At 43.1% G+C, this 20475-nt stretch overlaps 2 protein-coding genes and 1 long non-coding RNA gene across 3 annotated transcripts; 2 read left to right on the plus strand and 1 right to left on the minus strand.

Annotated features, from left to right (window-relative positions):
• Positions 1-55: 55 nt before the first annotated feature.
• Positions 56-5571, plus strand: LOC125720488 (uncharacterized). The gene is made up of 3 exons (XM_048995964.1): positions 56-4153; positions 4442-4590; positions 4895-5571. The coding sequence occupies exons 1-3, from the start codon at positions 4126-4128 to the stop codon at positions 5333-5335; spliced, it is 618 nt and encodes a 205-aa protein (XP_048851921.1). The 5' UTR covers positions 56-4125; the 3' UTR covers positions 5336-5571.
• A 3551-nt stretch (positions 5572-9122) lies between these two features.
• On the plus strand, positions 9123-11653 carry LOC125728326 (uncharacterized). The gene is made up of 3 exons (XR_007389032.1): positions 9123-9222; positions 9442-9569; positions 10050-11653. It is a non-coding gene; the product is annotated as an uncharacterized LOC125728326 (long non-coding RNA).
• A 4354-nt stretch (positions 11654-16007) lies between these two features.
• spring1 (SREBF pathway regulator in golgi 1) lies at positions 16008-20434 on the minus strand. Its single transcript, XM_048988225.1, has 5 exons — positions 19846-20434; positions 19611-19767; positions 19100-19251; positions 17970-18083; positions 16008-16799 (listed from the first exon to the last, which is right to left on the minus strand). The coding sequence occupies exons 1-5, from the start codon at positions 19936-19938 to the stop codon at positions 16716-16718; spliced, it is 600 nt and encodes a 199-aa protein (XP_048844182.1). The 5' UTR covers positions 19939-20434; the 3' UTR covers positions 16008-16715.
• Positions 20435-20475: the final 41 nt, after the last annotated feature.

Here is a 20475-nt window from a genome sequence, read left to right on the forward strand (position 1 = left end):
GCTGATGAAGGCGTTGTGTATCTATTGGGGCTTTCCTCGTGACCAATTTTTTGTTCTTGGAACGTTTATCAGACATTATGCTTAAGGTATGGATACGTTCAGTGTCCAGTTTTCCTGATGTTCCTGGAATGTTATCCCTCGGCTAGGGCTAAAACTTCAAATAAGACTTAAACTAAAAAATAAGTGAAAGGCATGGTAGAGTAGTTAGTAATACTGTCGCTTTAAAGGTCATGGGTCCAAGGTTGGATGGTGTGTTATACAGTATGTACATACATACAGCCCTTTTATAAATTATTTTACTAAAAAAGTATTTTTTAATATTAGTACCTGAACATGATTTTAATGCAAGTAAGTTTACCACGATCTTGTTGACAAAACCTTTGTTAAATGTAAAATGTGGAAATATTGTTCTATCGTTGTTATGGTAAGAGTGTTCTCTGCCAGCTTGAGCAGTTGTGTGAAGGTCCTCTCAAAGTCCTGGGAAAGTTCCCTGTTAGCCGGGCTGTATCTTCTGGTTGATGTTTTAGTCTGGCTAACCTATTTATACAACCGATACCTACACCTTCCTCCAAATATGGTGGAGGTACTTAAAGTATGAGGGTTTGGGTATTTGGCTACAGTTGGTTGCATTGAAAGAAGGTTTAAAGTATCAAATGGTGTTGATCGTCTGTGTTAAGGGAGGAGTAGTTGGGCCCCTGTCCTGCTGCATGCCCAGTACACAGGAGTACATATGTTTGCCATTTTATAATGCATTGGATTGTTGTCCATGTGTAACACTGCATATGTGATGGATGCGAAACACGTCTTTGGAGTCATACAGAGACAGGAAATGTGGTCTTTATGAGAAGTATTTGTGTTGTCTTGGACTTCACCCTGGAGCGTCTTCAAGGGGATCCACCCCATTACACGCTTATCTGTGATTCATATCAGAAAAATATAATGGTGTCTGGTTTTAATATTTCCCGTGTGCTAATATGGAAAGCATTTTAGAAGCAATGAGTGTTCTTGTGTAACGCTATACACTCTGGCCGGGTTGTGAGTGATTCGGAGTGTGAACAAAGAGTGTGATACGAGTGTACCTGAGTGGGATCTCTTAGTGATGTGGGGTGAGTTTTCAGTGTCAGGTGGGTGAGAAACCTTCTCAAAGAATCTCTTCATGAAGCAAGAGGTTTGATAAACAGTGTTGCAGATGGACTATGGAGCTTGGAAGCAAAGAATTCTGTCACTTTGGACAAAAGCATTTGCTAAATGTGTAAATGAACACAAGCACACACAAACCTCTATGGTCTACACACTGAGCTGCTGGTCTGTTAGGAATTCCATCTGCAGTGTTTGGTCTACACACAGCTGCTGGTCTGCGTTAGGAATTCCATCTGCAGTGTGGAGCAGACATTAATGGAATCAACTAGCAGCCAGGCAGAAGGGAAGGTCATTTCCCTTGGGAGTAATTGTTTTATTATTAAATTATTTTGTGGTCATTTGTCAAGATTAAAAAGAGCTTTACAATACCAAAAATAAATACAATGTAAAATAATATATACACACAAACACACTAAAAAGCATTAAGAGATGTGGTGTGTAAATAAAGTAGGAGTGTGGATGTGCAAAAGTGTGAACATCATACCACATAAATGAGCAAAAATGCATTATAACGTGCAAAAGAACAAAATTGTCTTAATAAATACTAAAATAAATATTTAAAACGGACCAAAAGTGTCAGGATAAGCAGTAAGAAAGTGACCCCAGTGCTTGACTTGGGCCAGTGTGAAGTTTTAGCCCCCCCCCCGACCAAAGTGAGAGGAAGTATAGTTTCATTTCTGTGGTTCTTTCACAGGGAAGGCTTGTTTTTAGACAGCCTGCTTGCGTACATTTACTGTTTCTGTTCAGGAAGAGAGCTGCGTAATCTCCAGCGAAATTACCTAGTTACCTGAGCTCTGTCAGTACTTTCGTAAGACGTCACAGAAAGTCGCAGAGTCTGATGATTAGGATTAGGGTGTGCAGGATAATCCATGTCAGCTTTAAGGGTTCCTGTGCTTCGCTAAATAGTTTGGTGATTCTTATGCTTTGACTGGTTTATTTCCTTGAGTGAAAGACTCATCCAGCCATTTCACATTAACGTTAGTGACACATTCATGATTGTAGGAGACTCATCGACCAACAGAAAGCTCAGTGCTAAAGTGAAATCTGGGTCCTTTTAATTGAAATGATAGTTTACGAATCCTGTCTTAGCTGCAAGTGTCCACCCTGACAGGCATTTTCTGGTCACCATAATTAGGATGTACAGGAGGTTTGCAGGCTGATTCGTAACTGGTGTGCTCTCCAGAACTGGGACTTGGGACATGATGATCGACAAAAAAAGCTTTCATTTTGATTCAGCGGATGCTAAATGTGAAAGGGTGACTGTCTGCATGCACGAAAATGCTGCAAGAAACATATTCAGGATTTAAACAATCAAGGTAGTTAAGGGGCACATGATGATTACAGTGCATCGCTGCACCCACCGCTTAACAAACCACCTCCGGGATGAGAACTTGAGTGCAGCGGATGATACCTCAACACCACCCTAGTCCAATCAGACCAGTGTGAGTCCCCCCCCCCAGTGGCTGGAATGCCAATCCTGCCATCAACCCCCAAATTTCCCTGTAAGTTGGAGGACCACCTTACAGGGCCAGAGGTAGATTAATATCTGCAGGTTAAGGGCCTTGCTGAAGGGCCCAATGGAGTAGGATCACTCCTAGCATTCTCAGGATTCAAACCAACAACTTTCCAGTTGCTAGCACAGATCCCTAACCTCTGAGCCACCATTCCACGCAATCAAGGGCTTCTTAATAATTTGAGGCGAGTTGTTGACTGAGCATCCAGCGAGCCAGTCAGCCCATCTGCATAGTGAACAGTGTGCTTCTCTGCTCTGTGGCCTACTGACCAAATGCTCAAACAAACTCATCAGGAAGGCCATCAGGATCTGGAGAACATAATGAATGATTCTGCTGTTTAGCTCCCGGCTCATTCCACCATGGGGTGTTAATTTTAAGTTTAAAAGATCCAAGATGGCCGGATCATCCGAACTGGTGTTCAACACGTACGCACAGATAACCGTGAGGGTTCGTCCCCTGACAAGAAGTCGTAGGGAGGCGACCCTCTCATCCACTGGGGTAAACTCCAACGCACTGGCACCAACCCATAGGGCTATAAGTATTCCTAACCCTGCCCGGTGCCTCTCACCATGGGCAACAGCAGAATATCTAGTCGGTATCTCTCTACCTCTCGCACCAGCTCAGGCTCCTTTCCCATCAGAGAGGTTACATTCCATGTAGCTAGAGCCAGTTTTGGTAGCCAGCAATCGCTCGCTGAGGCCCCTGCCTTTGACTGCCACCCGATCGCCATTGCACCAGACCCCCACAGCTCCCTGTATGCACCCTGCAGTGTGTAGGTGGCTGCCCAGGGTTGGTTCCCACCTGTGTACCTTGTTTCTGGGATAGGTTCCAGTCCCCCCACAACCCCAGTTGGGATTAGGTGGTTATGGTGATAGACGGATAGAAGCACCAGTGCTATTTCCCAAAAAATTAGTCTGGAGCCCTGTGTTGGGACAGGTATATAACTTCCCACAAATGAATGGACACCCTATACAGCACTGCATCACATTTTATGCACTGGAAGGGCAGCTATTTATAAAAGGGCAAGCACACTGATGCACTCACACAGTATCCGCAATCTGAAGATGCCAATCCACTTGCCATCAAGTCTATAGCGGCATGAAACTGGAGCATCTGGAGGAAATGCGGGAAAACCCCATCAGTTCTACACACAGAACCAGGCCAGGATTCAACCCAATTTTTTTGAGCCCCACTCTTGCCCCCCCCCCCCCCCATCTCCATACCATTATCTGTGCTTTGAATAGTGACGTATGCACCGCAGTTCTGAGGTCAGCAATGGTGTCGAAGCAAAAGCAAACCTTGCAAATGCCCCATTTTTTAATGAGAGCTGTTGTCATTTCCTGCAATCTGTGGTTTATAAACGTTAAGAGACAGAACCTGCAAAGCTTTATCTCACAGACTGTAGTACCTGCTGGGAGGGAATCGCTTGGTGACCTCTGGAAGAAAACGAGAGCAGGTTGCTCCTTCAAGCATGGGTGTCCACTTGCCAGCAGTCATAGGTAAACTGGTGCTGATCTGCACTTGTAGAGCTTGAATGAGTTTGCCGACAGCTAGGAAAATCTGTGTAGGTGTATAATTTCTGCAGTTAGACAGCAGTGATTTCATCAGCAGCTGGATATACATTCTTAATATAACTATAGTAGTATTTAATCAATATATTATATAGCAAAATGGCTGTCTCAGATATTATATAATTATATAGAACTATAGTACAATACTGCAGTAGCTTTTATGAGTTGGTCTTTTTAAAGTTGACTTGCTTGAATAACGCTTTCCATGCTGTGCAGTTCCGGCCTTGTTGGCCGTAACCCTGCGAACCACGGCCGAAGGCGGCCAGGAGTCCTGCAGGAGTTCTGCCTGTGCCTGTGCTATCCAGCAGGCCCAGAGGCTCGCCGCACTTACGCACTGGCACTCAGCTAATCTGCTGCAGAGATATGTGAGTACCAAGCCTTACGGGACCAAATGCTAGCCTGCCGACTTTGCCTTGGGGTCATGGGCACATAGGACCTCGTGTGGGACGAGAACACTGACGTACATTCAGCAAAATTCGCAGAACTGGAAGAGAAAGGAAGGAGGCCTGGTCCTGCTTGTTGTTCATGTTTGCTGTTTATCCATAGTAAATTACTTTGCTGCTGTTAGCTTTTGGAAAAGTTCCTTGTGGAAATAAATCAGGGTGTCCAAAAGACTGCATGAAATTCTATACAAAAAATTTCACATTTGTTCTATCCTTTGTTGTCAAGATGGAGAGTGAAGAGCTGTCGCACCAGTGGAAAGAGATAGCAGGGGTAGGTGCCCCAGAGGTGACACTTAAAGGTCAGAGCTTCCCGGAACATCTGGAAAGCATCTACAGTGGACTGAAAGTCTTCGGCTGGCACTTAGACATTGTGATTGAGCACCAGAAGAACCTTCATCAGACCTCCAGCCTTTTGCTGCATGACTTCTCAGGCACCAGCCGGAGGGTCTGCTACCTCATCAGCACCTTGCATCACCTTCTGCAGATGTTCCACCCCAATGGCATCTACTCCACTGTGGGACAAAGGCCCACTCCAAAGACTCAGAGCACATTTAAGCAGAAGATCTATGCCTACATTGTGCTTCTGAGGTTCAACGTCTTTCTTCAGCAAACACAGCAGGAGCTTGCATCCTTTAAGGAGAAATCTGATCTTAAATGTGAACTATGATTAACATGCCCATATTCTGACCATTCTGATTTGTAGTGCTATCTATCAATATTTAGTTATTTACATGATTTCTATACCCTATATAAAACTGATATCAGTACAAGTGTAAATTTAAGTCATAATTTACGTGTTTTTTTTCCCAATGGTCAATAGTTAGAGTGATATGTGTCAAGGGTGGGTGTCTGTGCCCTGAATCTTTTCTACCATTGTTTTATATGTAGTTTTCAAATAAACACCTATGCATGTTTTCCCCAGTGTCACATACTGTATATTCTTTTCTGCAGAATTTATTAGCATGTGTGGCTGAATGAAAGTCACCTGCACATCACCAAAATGGGGGGGTTCTGAAACACCCACCCCGCATAAGAATGTGACTTCATGTTATGCGCGGGAAGGGGCCCCTCGTAACATCACTTTTGATGACTTTTAACCGGATTAGAGGATCAGATAGTGCAGGCTGACGTCTTTCAGTTTCCATTGAATTATTTCCTTGACAAAAAATAACGCAAGATATGGCTACTCACCACACTATATTTACGTGACAAACATGCAACTCTTTCTGGGTTTCCATATACGCCCCTTCATGATCCTCTTGGCCTCCTGACATCTGACATGTTTAACATCCCCTGATTTTTCGGAAAGGATGTCTAATCACAGTGTATCCACAGTATATTCTGATGAAAAATGTGAATTATTCTTCCTCTTACAAATGAACTACAAGAAAATCCCCTAAATAACCACAGACTCCATGCTTGATTATAAAACTATAATGCAGAAACTAATAACTGATATTCACTGTCACATAACAATTCTTGCAGAGATGACACCCCCCCATATATTCAAATCAGTTTAAATAAATTTTAATTCACGTTCGTGTGATGCCCCAATGGCTTTTCCTGCTGCCTGGGCTACTGCGCGGCTCAATGTGGTTTAGTGGCAGGCATAGCTTCTGTCATGAGTGCAAGGCTGGCCTGTAGTAAGTTTTAACCCCCAAGGTGTCTGGTTTTGTTACTGTCTTTGCTTTTGTGCCCTTGTTTATGGTTACCCTGCCCCTGCTGTCTTTATGTTCTGTTTCACTTGGGCTCCTTGATCTCTCCTAGTGTTGATAGCCCTCTGTTTTTGTTACTATTTCCTAGTCTCTGATGCTTTTTAATAGAAATTTTCTCCACCTGTTCCTTGTTGCCCCAAGCCTTTAGTGATTGGTTGATTGGTTATGGTTCTCACCTGTCCTGCATTGTGTATTGTTAGTAGTGTATTTAAGTGTCCTGCTTTTGTTCCATTCCTTAATGGTTCATTGTGGCTATTGCCCTGTGTTAGCTGTAGCCGTTAGCTGTAGCCATGATTGTTAGAGATGACAACTTCAAGTCATCAAACAGTTTTGATACATTTGAAACAACCAATGTGTCAGAATGCTTTGGAACATTTCAAACACTGGCTGTGCACAGCCTGCTGGCATAAACCTGAACTGCAGCTATAGCAAACGCGGTACAACGAAAATATTGCTGCTGGTTTTGAATGTCGCGAAACTCAAGCAAACTGTCTAAAATGTGCATAATATAATTTCATTTTGATTATTTTTATCTTCTGTTGTATGTAGCCCATAAACCAAAGAACATTGTACTAAGACATTATTAGGCTATACAAAGTTGATCAAACCACCACTGTCTGGAAAAAGGTCAGTGCTGAACATACAGAGCTGTGAAGAAGCAGCAGGTCTTGCTGGGGTGGAAATGTAAGCAGCATTGTCCACATTACCACTCTGTGCACTTGGATCAACCCAAAGTTTAGATTGCAGGTGTCTGAATATAGACAAGGCTTGTTGTAGTATTTTAACACCACACTACATTTTCTAGACTTCACCTCATTCATGGATATTAAATCAAGGGGATCCCAGGTCCTAGACCTAGGTCTCTTAATGCCTCATTTCCCCATTGATCCCTATTAATATTTAAATGTAGCCTACCTTTATCCCAATATGTACCCTTGCTTATCTTTTTACAACTATATTAGCAATGTTAATGCAGGTATTTGTAATCTATGTGTATGTGCAATCTAGCTTTGTGATGTTTATAACTGAATCTAACCAAAACCGTGATCTTACACCTACAAGTATCTCACTATACCTATTCCTAAATCACACTAACTACTAACCTGTTTCACTAATACAATTGGATTTCAAATAATAATCGCCAAACTACTCAAACCAACAACGCCACAAATACCCAACATGCACCGAAATTTTCCAGGATTTTTTTTACAAGTTTTGTTCCCTTGCCTGGATTGACGACAATGTCATGTGAGAGGTCTGTTGGTCCAGACAGGTTAGCAAGGTGGTACCGAAGTGCAAATTCGATCTGAGTGCAGAAAGTGGCCTGTACTGACAGAACCAACATGGCGTGCTTGATGATCGGTGGGAGGAGAAGTAGGATGTGCCAGATCTTGTACTGGACCACAGCAGGGATCGACGTTCAGAGGTAACATGGGGAACATTGTGCAAGTGAAACTAAAGTGGTGTCACTGAACGTTTGCAGTAGGAGAAGCAACTGGACAAGCGGCTCATGCGACATCGGCTCTTGCCGGAGAGCGTCATGGCCTCTCTGAAGGCTGAAGGCTGAGGTGGCCACTACAGGGGGACCCTGCAGCACCAGCCAAGATGCAGGTAAGGCTAGTTAGGTGCCAGAGATCACTGGGAAACATCAGATACAACTTGCACTGCTAAGCTAAAGTTTGTTCATTTGGGTTCTGAATGGAACTCAGTAGTGATGCTAATACCCTGAACAGACACAGAAAAATGCTTAGGTGTATAAATCAACAAAAAAAATGGTACCTTTATGTGAATTTAGTCTTTAGATCAGTTGTAGATGCACTTTTCATGTACAAATGGGAATAAAGCAATAAAATTAATGGATGAAATGAACTGGATAGTTTTAATAGCAACATCAACATCATGGCAGAGAGGCATGGAGAAACATGTTGATGAGTTTGCCATGTTACATTTCAGACTAAGTAACACCCCAGTGCATTTTTTTTCATGAGGAAAGAATCAAGCAAAGTCAGATTCTGACAGCCAGCACCCCCATACAGACGCGATAAAGCAAATCTATTACTAGGGTGGTTAATCTTTCAGTCTTTAATAGCATCTATCCAAACAACATATAAAGGTGACAGACAAGCAGGCAAATTCAGTATAAATAAGTAACTGCATTTACTTTATACAAAATTTTCTGGCTCTTTGGCAAACATACATAAATGTAATAAATGAATAGTGTGATGTACAGTATGCAGCAATGTTAAATTTGGCCAAATATATAAAAACTAAAAATAGTAAAAATAAATATGGTGCTAGATTGTTTGGGAGAGTGTGGGTCCTTCACATCGCTGACTCAGAAACCTAATACAGAGAATATGCATTAAAATATGCGTTATCAAGTCTGTTACATCTACTATGGTTGCTAATGATTACTCATCTTCATAGAAAGTTTCCACTGTGATCTGCTAAGAGATAAATTATAACGATAAAATTCTGGTCCATAGAAACTATGCGTTACTGGTGATTATACACCCACCCATATATAATAATACACCCACCCATTTTTTTTGTACTGCTTGTCTTATTCAAGGTTGTGGGGGTCCATCCCGAAAACTATGGGCATAAGGCAGGGAATAACCCAGGACGGGGGTGCTAACTCATCGCAGGGCACATACACATTCAGATTTTTTTTTGCTGATCATATGATCTTTTAGTGTGCCCACATCATTACCTAATCATAGTACGAGTATAAAAGGCCGCCACCCCTCGTCTTCTGAAGCCATACCTAGTTTTCTCCTTCAAAAAAACTTACGAAGAAATATGCAAAGGAAAGCAGTCTTCGAGACACTTGTCACAGGTAATAAATTAATGGCAATTTTAAGAAATATACATTATTTTGACATGCAATTTTAATTTGTTGAAATTATGCAACATTTTCAACGAAAATAATGATTATGGTATTAAAATATGAGCTTTTGCAGACTTCATTGATTCTCATTTGAACATAAACATATTTCTGTGAATTTCAATGATTTTCTCCATTGTAACTGTTAAACTTCAATTGATTTTTTTCCAGGTCTAGGAAGAATATCCCTGGTTATTGTGATGGTGTGGCTCATTCCTACCAGAGCCAATCCCATTTGCGATTACAAGGGCTTAACTAAATTGGCACAATGTCATTTAAAGATTTGCCTGGAAGACTATGTGAGTAAATGTTCATCTTCACTGAACCTGGCAGCTGTAGTCATCATGACCACAATTTCATGTATTTTAGTAAAGAAATGCAACAAGGAAATAGTTCAGAAGGATGCCTACTTACAGTTTTAACTGTTAATACTCTCAAATGTGTTCCTGTGAAATAAGAAGCCGATCTTAAAGTTTAGAATGCTTTCACTGGCTTTGTTCCCTTGGTTTATGCTACGGTTCAAGCCTGCCCTCCTTGTCTGCTAGGGCCAATAGCTGTCAGATGACTACCGCTTAGTCAATGTTGGATAAGCAGTCATGTCAGAAAAATCTCCCTTATTTTCTGTGAATTTATAATGGTCGTGCTTGCAGACTCTCCTATTCACCACAAGCCGTTATATTTGCAACATCCTCATTACTGTGCCTTACTCTCAATATGTTATGTAATAAATAGCATTGTTGTGGACCTATTTGAACATTGTTTTTTTTTTTTGTCTACAGAAGGAAGCTAATGGGAATGATATTGATGGTTGGAACGACTTCCCTGCGCTTCGTGTCCCTGATGAAAAACCTGAGAATACAAAAGAGAATGCTACTTGTGGCATTCATTTCATCGCTACTGCTCTGGATGTCATCATGAAGGACCAGATTGATGACTTGAACCCTAATAATAAAACCCTACATGAAGCTTTCAAAAAAGCCATCGGATTCATGCATAATCTCGAAAAGTGCATGAACAAAGTCTTGAGACATCATTGTCAACATCATACAGAGCCGAAGTTACCAAAGTACGTTTATGATAAAAAGCAGTGGAGTGTTGGAGTCCTAAAATCGTCTGAGAAATTCCTCAAATGGATTTTAAAAGATCATCCGTACTTTCAAACAAAGAAACTTCAGGAAGTCAATATGATGTGAATAGCTGCTGGAGATTTAAATGGTTTACATGCAAACGCACAGGTATAATTTAAACTGCTACGTATTGATACTTTTAAAAGAAAACAATTCACCTATATTCCCTCTCTTTATCCAGAGCAGAGATGAACAGAAATAAATTATTGTATTTAAGAGATTATTTATTGAAATGTATTTACAGTGCTACCTTGTTTTGCGAGCATAATCCATTCCGGAAAGCACTCGTATATCATAGTGAACTTTCCCATTAGAAATTATGGAAACTCAGATGATTCGTTCCGCAACCCAAACATATTCATATAAAAATGATTAATACAAAATATAAAGTAAAAATATATAAAACAAATTAACCTGCACTTTACCTTTGAAAATAATCATGGATTGTGTGAGGGAGACGACATAGAGGAGAAGAGGAGGGTTATTTTGTAGGACGACTTTCACTATAACTAACGGAATCACTATCTGTTGGCTCACTGGAATATTTTTCTTTTTGTGCGATTTTAACAAGGAACCTATCCAATGACAGCTGCTTTTGCCTCCTTTTCGATTTTGCGGAAATGTGGACATTGCATTGTTGTTAAACAGATTCATCGCTGGCACTGCTGCACCCTTATAGGGGTGGTGCTTTTCTACTAAATTTTGAGTTTATACGAGTGAGGCACACAGACCGAAACAGAGCATAGGAGATGATTACCCACAACCCTCGGAACCATTGGCTCAGTTGTGATAACATGAAGCTTGGCAGACAAAGCGTATACGTATGCGTATACGCAAGACCTCACTCATTTAAAATTTATTTAAAATTTTTGCTTGTCTTACAAAACATGGTTTTACTCTATTTCCTTCATTGTGGGTGGCCCTGTTGCTTCACACTGCTGGGGTTTCAACTGCCAATATATGACTGTGTTTTTGCTGGGTTGGCTGCGTTTCCTCCTGCAGTTCAGAGACGAGATGCATGGATCGATGCTATATCTTCTTGATGTCAGTCCTTGGTTTGCCTGTGCCATTTCTCGTACTAGTCTTCCTATTTTGTTCCCTTGCCACCGTACTTGTTCTCCTGCTCCTGTTTTGATTAGTAAAGCCCCTTTTGTTTTCCTGAAGCCTGCCCTTGAGTGCCTCAGTTGTTTTTAAATGTATTATTTATACGCAATGTATTTCATATCGACAATGTATTTATTATTTATTTGATTAAATAAAATACCAATAAACATTTTCTGTCCATTTATTATAGCATCAATATCAATCAACAGGCTTAGTTTTTGGTATCTGTGTGAAGAGACACCTAGCAGGAGTAAACTAATAATGATGAAGGCATGCAGTGAGAAGTGGGCTGGTGACCGCATGACTACATATTCTGTTACCACTGACCCTGCAATGCAATGGCGCAATTTACTTCCCCTTCGATGCAGTCAAATACGGCTTGCCGGATATTTCAAATACATGCTGCACGTGAGTGCAGATACAGATACATTCATCTTTTCTTTAGTCCTCCATTAACTCTTTAAATGCTTGCATCCACACTGGGTTACCTGGCCTCTAGGTAAGCATGTCTGACTTCCTTGAATGAAAGTATGAAAAATCATAATCAATCACCTAATGACCATTTATTGGGAGGCTAATAATACAAATACCAAAGCTCTACTTACTGTCTGAGATGCCAATGTTCACATTAAAAATTACAATAATTAATAAAAAATACAGTATTAATCAAAAACTATATATTGCTTTCTAAGTCACTGAGCACTTCATAAATAGCATCATTAAATGTTATCCGACTATGATATTAATGAGTTTTAGGTAATGTGAAAAAAAATCAATTTAATGGTGATTTTCAACAAAAAATCGGAATACGCTGTTCTTGACTGGTGCTCCATATAACTGACAGGACACATGCTGGAGGTGAATGTGTGCTCTTAAGCAGCCAGGGAAAATCCTTGTTATCGACAGGTGTAGAGGTGATTCTTCCCCTTCCAGCTCGGGGCCCCAGGCCATTGCCTGCCCTGTCTGTCCCGCCACTGTACCTCAGGTCAGGTGTAGTCGAGATGGTGTTCATCCCATGCCTCCAGAATGTCATCTCAAAGACATGTTCCATCTTCTGATGAGGGACATGCTACATTGGGATTAATTGCTCATTACAAGTTGGATGAACATAAGGGGAAATATTCAAATGGGGGGGGGGGATTGCCATCTTTGATGTCTGATCAGGATCAGCTCTTCCACTTTCTATTTGAAATTTGCACCTCATCAGTAAATTTCAGTCCTGAACACATTTGGGTTGCATAAATATGCGAAGTGCATATCACAGATCAGATCATTTGAAACTTATTTCTGTAGGCACACTGGTCAAACAGGCAGCACTTTTATGGCTTGCTACACTGAATGTGAGAAACTACGTCTTATAGATGTTGAATGGTTAAATATAGGTTCCTGCTTCTAGAAAATACATTTTGTATTCAATAAATGCATGTCATTTAAATGGTTATTTAAATTTTTATTCAAATTATAATTTAAATAATTATCTATAATTGTGTCATTTAAATAATTATCTAAAATTGTTATTTAAATTACAGTTTAAATGACAACAATACTATTAAAATGATCTGTTAAAATGATCTGTTATCTTCCTGCAGTGTCGGGGGGGACGTGCCAGGTAGCTGTGGGGGGCTGGAGCCCCTCCAGCGTGTGGCTCTGTGGGCTAAGCCTGTGTTCCTGTAATCAGAAGGTCGCAGGTTCAAACCCAGCCTCAGCCTGTGGCTCCTTGAGCAAGACCCTTAACCCCCAGCTCCCTGGGTGCCGCTACGGGTGGCAGCCCTTCACAGACAACTTCCTCTATAAAAAAAGAGCAAGTTGTGGGAGGCGTAAAAACAATTTCCCTACGGGGATCAATAAAGTATCTATTATTATTATTAAAGTCACCCATCAACTCTGATTGACAACTTAACCCAACTTAACATCTGATTGGTTACTTTGCAAACTGAGTCACAACAGATCGATCTCACCTAGTTGATTGAGCTCTTATTCATTCTGATTTCCATCCTGGGCCTTTGTTTTTTACACAGCCAAAGAAATGTACGGAGCTCCGCTAATGGCATAACGATAAAAATGAGAGTCGTCCTAACTCTCTGTCTCTGGCCCTGCGCGGGTGGGGTGGCCCGCCGGGTGGAAGATCCATCATGGGGGGGAAGCAGGCGGCCCTGGCCGGTGTGGGTGCCCTACTCTCATGGGCCGCGGGCCGGGTGGTCCTTGGCTCTGCTTTGCCGTGATGGGGCCCTGGTAGGCAGTCTGGGGTATCTTGGGACGCTCTGGGCCTTTTTAGGCAAATTGGGGGTTTCGGTTTGGGCTGGGGGGGGTCTGCCGCTCCCCGGTCGCCGCGGGTCTGCTCCTGGGTGGGAGGGGGCACTTTGTTTGTGTGGGCCTCCCTTAGATCTTCCTGCAGTGTCGGGGGGGACGTGCCGGGTAGCTGTGGGGGGCGGGCTGGGGCCCCTCCAGCGTGTGGGCGACCATCCACCAGGGGGGGGGGGGGTTCCGGTTGATGGGGCCCTTCGGCCTTAACCCACTTATCTCGGTCGGGGGGTTGCGGGCGGGACTGGGGGCTTGCCGCCTGTCCCCCCTCTGCGGGCCTCCTTGTATGGGGGTTGGCACCCCCTTAGTCCCTTGCGGGCTCCCTATTGGGTTGGGCGGGTGGTTGTCTCGGGGACGTATGGCCGTGGGCCCTTGTGCCTTGGGGGTGGCGGGGTGGCCTCGGTTGCTTGCTTCCCCCTGCCTTCACCTTGGGCCCGGGGATGGGGGGCGCTGTCACATCCCCTGATAGCACCAAATGCCAGCACATCCAATGACAAATCAGTTCACACCTACACTTGTACATACAAGAATGGCTGCATAAGAAGTTGAGCGATCAGTATCATTATTATTATTTCTTTTTAGCGTTTGTTATTGTCATACTCGGCTCGTACGATCCTCGTGTGTGCCACGCCCCCCTGATTATCCACGTGTGCTTCCCTGATCGTACCCAGCTGTGTCCGATTATTTTCAACCAGTCATGTCTATTTGAGTCCATGTCTTACCAGAGTTCAGTGTCTGTCATTGATGTTAGGTGTGAGTCCACGTCTGATATTTCCCCGCTCCCATTACCCGAATAAACCCCCGTTTTACCCCGGATTCTGCCTGTCGGCTTGCTCCTTGCCCGCCTGCCCGAGCGATTGCCCGTTCACCGACACCGAGCATGACAGTTATAGATATAAGAATTGAAATATACATGTATATGTGTAGGGTCATGGGTGTGTGTCTGCTGCATATATATAATACCTATTTGTAACATTATTATTAATAGCATTATTGTTGATATTTTAATTTAAAATTTAACTACTTAATACTTATCTGTCCCTCCATCTATCTGCAGTAAGCATTTTGCAGGTTTGCCCCAATCAAACCCATCTTGAAACTGTGCAGTAATGTTCAATGACATCATTTTCAAGAGGAACATCAGCATGTTAGGATAGTCTTTTTAGTAATGGTCCTTTGGTTTTTAGTGAACAGCTGCTAAGAAAAAAAGCTTCATATTGATTTATTTTGTGAGAAGTCACCACACTAAGATCTAATTTCTAATGGACTCTGTGAAGCTGAATTATTTAACTTCTTGGGTCTCAGGATGGCCTTTCATTATAACTCTGTCTCCCTGACAGAGCAAAAAATTCATTCAATTTTGGTAATCATAGCAAGGGCTGAGTTTGAGGTCTCCTTTCTGGTTAATGGCACAGGGAAGGAAATGATCAAGAGGGTATCCAGACATACATCTCCATCGCCAGCCTACTACCTCCGTTCCAAGATCAGAGAGGTTTGTCCCATGTGACCCTCATTAATCAAGTTGCCGGGGGGACGACACACGACTATGAAGTATGCTATTAATGTTTTTTAATTATAATGCAGATTTTATTTTCTTAGTGATCACAATGATTAATTGTTCAGCACTTGTCAAATTTCCCATGTCGATCTCTCTCTACCCAGAGGCAGGAGCTTTACAAATTTCATTCTGACAGACGTGGGGGTGGGATGCCATCTCTATCTGGCAGTTGGCGAGGTCCCAGGAAGGACCTGGAAGCCGGGGCCAGGGGAGGGCGGCCCTGCAGCACAGACGTCGATCACATAACGCTGGGCAGAAATTAAAGCTTCCCATTTCAGTCTGAAACTGTCTCCCTGCCGGGGCATTTTGTGAAAGATGGTACGATCCATTATGCACCATGATAAGAAAGAACAGAATGAACTAAGACTATAGCAGGGTATCACGAGCCAGCTCATCATCATTAGGGGAAAAAACGATGCAGAAATAAAACAATCACCTTGTGTGTCACTCAGGAACTGAAACCACGCTAAAGTATATATCCTGACCTTTAAAAGATCCACACAAAATGCCGAAGAGTCATCAAACAACTTCAATAACGAAACAATAAATAAATCACACCATCATATAGTAAGGCTGTATTCCTAAAAGGCTAAGAACTCTCCATCTTTACCTGGCAACATTCATTTTAAACTTTACTCATACAATCGTTTAAATTAAAAAAACTGCATTTCTTTATTGTTTTTTAATGTTGCTGCCCAGGAAATGCTGACAGGGATATACAGAGAATTAAGTTTACAAAATTAACTTTACAGAATAAAACTGATCTGGGACCATTCAATGGTCTACACTTAGAAATGGGGCGGGGGTCCTGACACCAATGATACCTGGTTCACGGTAACTGAATAGGAATATGCCGGAAAGAAAGCAAGTTTTGGAGGTTTTTTTGTCATTAATATTAATGAAATGTTAAAAACACAAAGAACAAACCTTTTTTATCCGAAACACCAAAACTACAAAACAATAAGAGTAAATGCGACATTTAAACAACTTTTCCATTCAGCATTTCACACTATATGTAAAGCAGGACATCAAATTACTAATAACTGTGTAGTCACCCAAAATGCAGTGGATGGCAATGCAATCTTCAGAGAAATTTTCTCGTGGACGTGTCAGCTTTTTCTGCCTGATGTTGAAGATATGAAGAGAGATATGGAGAAACCAGTGGAACCTGATTATCATCACTGATGAGATAACGATGTATTCTTTGCACTTATGAAGTGTAATTTAAACCATGTGCCACAGCAGAGCAGGTGATGATGTTTTCCATTGCGTTGCTGCCATGACAGATGGGAGGTAATTTCGTCCTAATCATGTCACGCAACCTTCACCGGGACACCCAATCCCCATCTTCAGGATTAGATTGGTGCGAGTTCAGGAGGACTTTCGCCGTAGCAGAACTTGGCCTGTGGATTGCGGTAGGTGTTTTCATGCTGGACACTCTGACAAAGAGACAGACACAGAGTGATGATGTATCCGGGATGGTGAAGGCTGATGATTCAAGCAATCATTCATGCTCTTTTTGACCTGGGAGGGGTGATGACTAACTAAGGCCAGTCTGTCAACCACCCAAAGTCCAGACAGGGAACATTACAAAATATTCACACCGACGACAGGGATAGGTTATGCTCCTATCAAATAATACCAAAACAGCCCACTTGCCCCAGTTTCCTTGTACTGTGCCCGAGCACGACTGTCTCCCCTCCGCACTGCCTCGCTGGTCTGTGGTCACACTGCATTTAATATTATGGGCCCGAGCACGCTTTGGTCATCACTGTGCGACTTTTTGTGTTGAAGAAAACATAGGGAGAAAAGCTCTATCACACAGCACAATGTAGCTCATGGTCAATGTTTTTATTTTGTGGCTTATTTGGAGTCGTTCTAGACACGATGACGCACGGCCCTCGTAGGTTTATCTATTATGCAGCAAAGTGATTCTTATTTTTTCCATACTGCATGTATGAGAAGATAATCCCATATTTTACCAAATATCTCAAAGTTATCTTGATGCAAAAAAATCTTGTAGTGCATGTGTGCGCGTGCATGAGTCATGTCTGTGTTTTGCACTCAGGCATGGTTATCGATTACACTAGTACTGTACTGGAGTCCAACGGAACCGTGCCCAGGCCCACCTCTTTAAGTGACCTCAGGCACAATTAAGCATCCCACGCTCAGGCACAACAAAGAGTGATCACACTACTCAAACAAATACAGATCGCAGTGTGATTACACCCTAAAACTCCCCCCCCCCCCCCCATCTGTCTGTCATCAGGTCCTGAAAGCTCCTACAGGGGGAAGACTATTTACTCTTTTGTATTGCAAACAGGTGCTAGACACAATCTCATATAATTCCTGCACTGCATTTTCATAGGGTTCCACTTCAGTGATTTTATAACTGTAGCTATTTATATGTACAGCACCGTGATGATGAGTATTTTCAGCGGCAGCAATATTGTTAAATGGGTCATTCAACACATCGGGAAGTGTGACTCACATGTGAGAAGCCAAAAAATACATATATTATATTATATATACATTGTATTATATGTCCATTTTGGAAGAGCTATTCACATGTCAAGCCTTGTGGTTTGCAAGAAATCTTGGCGCCTCACCTGTGAAGAGGTGCGGCATTTTGCCAGGCACAGCTCAAAGTGGTCCTCCACCGCAGTGAAGAGGTTCTGGAAACTCTCGGCTGCTCTGTTAAGGAACCGCTCCAGCAGAAGTTTCTGTACAGGCGATGTGGAAAAGGCCAGTCTGTCAATCACCCGAAGTCCAGACAGGGAACATTACAAAATATTCACACTGACGATAGGGATAGCTTATGCTCCTATCAAATGATACCAAAACATGCCAAAGTAGCCTAACAAAAAAATCCTACTCTAAAAAAAAGTCCTGTATATATTGTTGTTGCTTAGCAACCACCTTCCCCCAGAGTAATTGTTTTTACCTGTTTACCTGCTTATATAAAATTAGCTCACTGGTTTCTAGGAAGAGCAAAGATATGCAAAGATAATGATGACTGGAGTTACACATCTGGTTTTAACTATGCTGGATGATCTACAAACAAACCAACAAACTGAACCATAATTCCTGTTTTAGTCTTGAGCTAGCATCAGCAGATAATGTGATTAGGGATATAGGTCAAAAGGTTACTAGTTCAGACCCGCCCAAAGGGCCCGATTGTACTAGCTTGGAGCAAAGTACTTAACCTGAGTCACTCTAGCAAAACAATCAATTGTATATTCCACCCAAACTCAAATCCGCTTTCAATGAAAGCATCTACAGGGCTGCAGGTAAATAATCCCTCTCCTCAAGGGTACAACAACAATTCCCTCCATGGGATCTGATCTAGGGGCAGCATGGTGGTGCAGTGGTTAGCACTGTTGCCTCACACCTCTGGGACCCGGGTTCGAGTCTCCGCCTGGGTCACATATGTGTGTGGAGTTTGCATGTTCTCCCCATGTCGTCGTGGGGTTTCCTCCAGGTACTCCGGTTTCCTCCCACAGTCCAAAAACATGCTGAGGCTAATTGGACTTGCTAAATTGGCCGATGTGAGTGAATGGTGTGTGAGTGTGCCCTGCAATGGGCTGGCCCCCCATCCTGGGTTGTTCCCTGCCTTGTGCCCATTGCTTCCGGGATAGGCTCTGGACCCCCGGCAACCCAGTAGCTTAAGCGGTTTGGAAAATGCATGGATGGATCTGATCTATTTAGCATGGCCTGTGAGTCCCAGCAGTGACATTGCCTTGTCGGGTTGCAGGCAGCAGGACACGCAGAACTCGTAGACGCTGCAGCAGCCCCCTGGTAGGCAGGTATCGCAGACAAACTGCCGAGAGCTGGGTGTATTGATGTTGCAGCAGCCGTTCACCAGGAGGTTGATCCTCTCGCAGACGTAACCTGGAGCACATTTAAGACTCGTTTTAAACTCACTGTAAGTAACTGATCCATAAGTATGTTCCTGCAAAGTACAATAACTATTTTAATTAGGGCATGTCTGACATATATACATCACACAAAGTGAAACTAAAAGCCCTATCCCTTAGCTAGACTACCGACACATTTCATCGCAGAACAGAAGAACTGAGCGCCTGCATATCATTCAAGTTTGAACCTTAAATATAGTAACGTTACAAATATATCAAAAATATGTCAAAAGCTGTAATTTGCTTGGTAAATTATGATTTAGCAACAGACAGATGACTATCAGAGCATTACAAGGGGCCATGAAATCGGGCTGGCAGCGGGCGATTACTCACCCAACTCGTCCGTTATTAGGGTCTTGCCCTGGATCGAGTTTCGGCACTGCGTTATCTGCCTGCTGCTGTTACCGAGGTCGAAGCGGACTTTCCAGGGGATGCGATGCTCGGGGTCCCTCGCTTGTAGAAGGGTCCGATCACGCACGGTCCTCTCCTCCTAAATATGGTTTAGCATTAGAGGGCTGATCGCAGAGAGAGACGGTGCCCAAAGGCACTCCGAGGTGCAGGGCTTTACCTGTTTCAGGGTGCTGGTCAGGAAGTAGATAAGGGACAGTCCGAAGACGACAGCCAAGACCCAGCGCTTCCTGAGAAGCCTACGCAGCACCATGGGGACGTCGTGTTCGATGATCGGTGTAGGGAGTCCTCAGGGGAGGGATGCAGAAATGGAATCGCCGGTTTTGGCACTACTTGGTTAGCTGTGGGTAGCCATTCGGGTCGGTGACCTACTAACCCATCTCTCAAGCCACGACAATACTAATAGGGGGGCTGTCAACTCCAGCGAACAAGGGGGGTTACTCCATCGAGTATGATCGCCCTCCAACAAGACGGAGCAACTTCCAGACAAACCTGAAACCAAAAGGCGGGTCCGGGGACGAGTACCAATCTGCTACCGAACTGGCCCACCGCGACCGCAGCCGACTAACATGCCGGACTTCCGAAAGACGACAGACCGCTAGACTAGTCTTGTGCGTGATGAAAGCCTCCTCCAGCAGGCCCGTCCTGGGTCGGGAAAACGGCTGCCGCGTTTACCAAACACCGCACAGGTTTTCGAGGCGAACCTGAAGCATACAGCCGAACCACACGAACCATAAACAAACAACGTCGCCGAACCCGGAAGCTGTTCGGTGACGCCTCCATGACGTCA

This window comes from Brienomyrus brachyistius, chromosome 2, assembly GCF_023856365.1.
Source record: "Brienomyrus brachyistius isolate T26 chromosome 2, BBRACH_0.4, whole genome shotgun sequence".
Lineage (NCBI taxonomy): Eukaryota > Metazoa > Chordata > Actinopteri > Osteoglossiformes > Mormyridae > Brienomyrus > Brienomyrus brachyistius.